The sequence below is a fragment of the Beta vulgaris genome, chromosome 8, assembly GCF_026745355.1.
Source record: "Beta vulgaris subsp. vulgaris cultivar EL10 chromosome 8, EL10.2, whole genome shotgun sequence".
Taxonomy (NCBI): domain Eukaryota; kingdom Viridiplantae; phylum Streptophyta; class Magnoliopsida; order Caryophyllales; family Amaranthaceae; genus Beta; species Beta vulgaris.
The window spans coordinates 19,674,094-19,679,427 of NC_079209.1; the positions used below are offsets into that span (position 1 = coordinate 19,674,094).

The following is a 5,334-nucleotide window of genomic DNA, read 5'->3' on the forward strand; positions in this document are numbered from 1 at the left end:
ATGGCCAGTAGACCCGGAAGTAGATCCAAAACTCGAGCAACTCTTAAGGAGTTGACCTCTCTGACCAAGAATTTGGCTAAGGCTATGACTTCTCAACTGAACTGTCAACAAGAACCTGACCTAGTTGGCGAGGTGTTGAAGAAAGTAGCCTCTAGTAATCCACCTGTCTATGATGGAAAAGAGGACCCAGCCAGTATTGAGAACTGGATTAGAGAGTTTGATAAACTGTTTACTGCTGTTAGGTGTGATGATGAGTTGAAAATCAACAATGCTACATACTACCTAAGAGAGGAAGCTGATTTATGGTGGTCCCAAAGGAAGGAGTCTTTGGCGACTCAAGAGGATTTTGGGTGGGAGCAATTTAAGGAAGCCTTGAGAACCAAGTTTTACCCACCTCACTTAAGGAAAAAGAAGTGCCTAGAGTTTACCAATCTGAGGATGGGGACCATGACTGTCAATGAGTACTACTCTAAGTTCATAGAGTTAATGAGGTTTGCACCTGAAATGGTTCCAACTGAAGTTTTGAAGGCTCAACGATTTGAGCAAGGGTTGACCTTGTCCATTCAAGGGAAATTGGGAGGGGCTAACTTTAATACCTTGGGAAGTGTAGGGAGAGCTGCCCATCTATTGGGATCAAGGAAGAGAGTTGGAAGTGAACCTGGAGATAAAAGGAAGGGTCTAGTAATGGGTTCAAGGTGGAGATAAGCGTCAAAAGATTAATGGAGGATTCAAGCAAGGAAAGGATGATAAAAGTAATGGGAATAACAACAATCATAGTCAATCTGAAAATGGAAAGTCCAAGAGAGTCTACTACTGCAAAAGATATCCCAGAAACCACCCAGGGAAGGACTGTGAAGGAAATCTGGTAACTTGTAAGATCTGTAAGAAGTTAGGCCATAGAGAATATGAGTGCTTCCAGAAAGACTCAACATTGGCAAATCCTAAGCCACCAAAATCAGGGAGGTAATGAACAAAGGACTCCAACAACAATCAGTGACCCATAATCGTGTTCCTCCTAAGAATGGGAACGGAGGAGACAATCAGGCTAAGACAAATAATCAAGGTCGAGTGTTTGTCATGAGCAATCGTGAGGCTGAAACGACTGCAGGCGTAGTGACTGGTACTTTCTTCATCTCTTCTATTCCAGTTAAGATTTTATTTGATTCGGAGCTTCTCACTCTTTTATTTCCAAAACCTTAGTGGAGAAACTTAAGTTGGGAAAACCCGAACTTATAAGCATGGATATAGTCATACCTTCTGGAGATGTCATTAACGTTTCTAAGCTATATAGAGATGTCTTAGTGACTATAGCAGGGGTAGAATTTCCTTCAGACTTAATTGAATTCGAGTTAGATGACCTAGATGTTGTTATGGGAATGGATTGGTTGGGAAGATTCAAAGCCCAAATAGACTGCAGAGCCCAAAAAGTGACGTTGAAAGGCCAAAAGGAGTCAAAGTAACCTATAGAAAAATCAGTCAGAAGCCCAGTCCAAGAATGATTTCTGCTATGCAACTCAAGAACTGTATAAGAAAGGGGTATCCATTGTACTTGTGTAGTATACAAAAGTTGGGAGTAGAAGGAGAAAAGATGGAGAATATTCCTGTAGTTAATGAATTTCCGGATGTCTTTCCAGAAGAAATCCCTGGAATGCCTCCAATAAGGGAGGTGGAGTTCACCATAGATCTAATGACTGGAACTGGCCCAATATCTAAAGCACCATATCGTATGGCTCCAGCTGAAATGAATGAGCTTAAGACCCAATTAGAAGAGTTATTAGAGAAGGGATACGTAAGGCCTAGTGTATCCCCATGGGGTGCGCCTGTCTTGTTTGTAAAGAAGAAGGATGGTAGTCTAAGGTTATGCATCGACTACCGTGAGTTGAACCAAGTGAGCATCAAGAATAAGTATCCTCTCCCAAGGATCGATGATTTGTTTGACCAACTGAAAGGAGCTGGAATTTTCTCTAAGATTGATTTAAGGTTAGGGTATCATCAGTTAAGAATTGCTGATAAGGACATTGCTAAGACCGCTTTTAGGACCGTTATGGCATTATGAGTTTACAATAATGCCTTTTGGATTGACTAAGCGCCAGCAGTATTTATGGATCTAATGCATAGTATTTTTAAGCAATACTTAGACCAATTTGTGGTAGTATTTATAGATGATATATTGGTTTACTCTAAGGAAGAGCATGAGAAACACCTCCGAATAATTTTGTCAACTCTCCAACAGAAGCAATTGTATGCAAAGTTTTCGAAGTGTGAGTTCTGGTTGGAAAAGTGACATTTCTGGCCACGTCATTTCTAAGGAGGGTGTTGCCGTGATCCACAAGTTGAAGCCGTTAGTGAATGGCCTACTCCAAAGAATGTGACTGATATAAGAAGTTTTATAGGTCTGGCAGGTTATTACAGACGTTTTGTTAAGGATTTCTCAAAAATAGCCCGGCCAATGACCAACCTTATGAAGAAAGAGTCCAAGTTTATTTGGAGCCCAGAATGTGAGAAAGCCTTCACCATCCTAAGAAAAGACTAACCACAGCCCCTATGTTATCCTTGCCTGATGGGAGTGATACTTATGAAGTATATAGTGATGCATCTAAACATGGTCTAGGTGTGTTTTAATGCAAAATAAAGAGTCATTGCTTATGCATAAGGCAACTGAAGCCATATGAAGTCAACTGCCCTACTCATGACCTAGAGTTGGCCGCAATAGTCTTTGCTTTAAAGATTTGGCGTCATTATTTGTATGGGGTGACATGTAAGATATACACAGATCACAAGAGTTTGAAATACGTTTTCACCCAAAAGGATTTGAATATGAGGCAAAGGAGATGGTTAGAATTCATAAAAGACTACGATTTGGATATCCAACACCATGAAGGGAAAGCCAATGTAGTGGCAGATGCCTTGAGTAGAAAGACAAGTCATACCTTAAGCACTATGGTGGTGGCAGATCAACTGTGTTTAGACTTTCAAAAGATGAATCTTGAAGTTATGCAATATGGAGAAGTAGAGAAAATGTTTAATGCATTGACCATCCAACCCTCGATGTTTGATCAAATTAGGGAAGCTCAATTAAAAGATGAAAAGATGGAAAAGATAAAAGAAAAGGTGAGGGAGGGTCATGCTGGAGACTTCGAAATTCATGAAGATGGAAGTTTAAGAATGGAAGGAAGGTGGTGTATACCCGAAGCTTGTGAAGATTTAAAATTGAAAATCGTGGAATAAGGCCATAGTTCTCCATATTCGATGCACCCAAGGGGTCATAAGTTGTATAAGGATTTAAAGAAGAATTTCTGGTCGGCTCGTATGAAGTTGTACATAGCGGAATTTGTTTCCAAATGCTTAACATGTCAAAAGGTGAAGAGTGAACATAAAAGACCCCAAGGAAAAGTCCAACCTTTAGATGTGCCAGGATGGAAGTGGGATTCTATTTCGATGGATTTCGTTGTTGCGTTACCTAAGGGTAAATCTGGAAATGATACGATATGGGTAATTGTCGATAGATTGACCAAGTCTGCAGTGTTCATACCTATGAAGGCAACATGGTCGATGGATCAGCTACCTAAGGCCTACATCAAGCATGTATTGAGAATACATGGAGTACCGAAAGATATTGTGTCTGATCGGGATTCTAGATTTTTGTCTAATGTAACACCCCCAAATTACTCACTTTTAAATAAATAATTTAATAAATAATATTTGAGTAATTTAGGAGTATTACCGCCACGTGACTAACACGCTTTCGGCAACCAACTACTAACTAACCAAAATAACTTGCAGCGGAAGACTTTAACCAAAAATAATAATACTTCTTTATTAATAAAAGTAAATATTGTCTCAATACTCAAAATAAATGAAACACTCTAATCTAGGTGAAGATCCCCTTCCTAGTATGCTCCCATGCACATCCAAAATTCACCTGCAAATCTGCTTACCAAAAAGGTAAAAAGGGCAAAGCCAAATAGGAAAAAGAAGATACGCGTCAGTATAAAACTGAGTACGAAATGTACTAGATAAGTAACACATTTGTTAGTTCGTAACAATTTTTCAATTCCAAAACTCCATCACCAATAATTCAAGAATAACTCTTTAAGAATAAACTGTTTTCAAATACTTAATAATAATTCAAGAATAACATTTTAAGAACAAACTCTTGCCAAACACTTGAATAATAATTCAAGAACAACCTTTTAAGAACAAACTCTTTCCAAACACTTGAATAGTAATTCAAGAATAACCTTTTAAGAAAACTCTTTCCAAACACTTGAATAGTAATTCAAGAATAACCTTTTTAAGAATAAACTCTTTCAAACAACTTGGATTAAAAATAATCCTGAAAACAATTCCTCTTCTTATCTCCCCTTCTATTTTGCTAAGTGTGCACACCCCCCAAGCTAGTCATCCCATCACGGAGCTATATCAAGGGGTAACTATAATTGCCAACAAGTGGACTTTGAATCTCTTGATATTAATCAAGCGAAATAATAATAATAATATGACTTGTAAGTCATGAGTAAACCTCCTTCCTCATAAACAACTTTTTGAACATTCAAAGTTCATAAAAACCAATCAACCTTTCCTTGTAAAAATAATTTAATTTTCCAAAAAGGATAACAAAACTTCTATATAAAAATGATTGATAAAATCATTCATTCTTTTCACTTTCAAGCGTGAATAATAAAACATTGTAACCATTTTAAATCAAATTTCTAAACCAATCCAACCAATAAAATCAATAAACAACTTTATCATATAAACCACATTTTAAAAGATCTAGCTATATAACGTACCTTGATCTTGCACAAACTAATACTAGTATCTTCACTTATTCTTATACTTGAGCTTTCTCATAGCCAACCAACAAGCAATCTACCACATGAACTTAATCATGAATTTAAACATGAATGATCTATCATTAGCATAATATTTTGAGTAAGAAATATGAAAATATTTTTCTTAAACAAAAGAAAATTGAAACTTGAATAAGAAATATAAAACTAGAATACATAGAAGAGAAAGAAAGCTTTGAAGTAAGAAATTATAGTTTTCAAAGTTTTTGTGTGGAAAAGATGGCTTAAGGTATGGGTATTTATAGGAGTAGAATAGTAGTACTTAATTTCAAAATTAAATAGTTTTAACCTTCACCATAAATTAGGAGATTAAACCAAGATTTGTAACCTCCATCATAAATTTGGAAGTTATAGGAAAACAAAACTCCTCCAATCACCATAAATCCCGTAGGAATATAGGCCCTAAAAAAAAATTTTTTTTTTTTTTTTTTTTTTTGGTTTTCTGAATTTTTTTGACTAGGATTTAATACCAAAAGCTTAA

The 5,334-nt window shown here is 36.6% G+C and overlaps 1 protein-coding gene and 1 long non-coding RNA gene across 2 annotated transcripts; one reads left to right on the top strand and one right to left on the bottom strand.

Annotated features, from left to right (window-relative positions):
* Positions 1 to 705, top strand: LOC104882935 (uncharacterized). Its single transcript, XM_057391469.1, has one exon. It carries the CDS (start codon positions 1 to 3, stop codon positions 703 to 705), a length of 705 nt encoding a protein of 234 aa, XP_057247452.1.
* A 3,086-nt stretch (positions 706 to 3,791) lies between these two features.
* On the bottom strand, positions 3,792 to 4,919 carry LOC130589805 (uncharacterized). The gene is made up of 2 exons (XR_008967465.1): positions 4,794 to 4,919; positions 3,792 to 3,930 (listed from the first exon to the last, which is right to left on the bottom strand). It is a non-coding gene; the product is annotated as an uncharacterized LOC130589805 (long non-coding RNA).
* Between the last annotated feature and the right edge of the window lie 415 nt (positions 4,920 to 5,334).

Bases quoted from the DNA above. Each gene is read 5' to 3' on its own strand.
- LOC104882935 (XM_057391469.1), top strand. From the start codon at position 1: ATGGCCAGTAGACCCGGAAGTAGATCCAAAACTCGAGCAACTCTTAAG.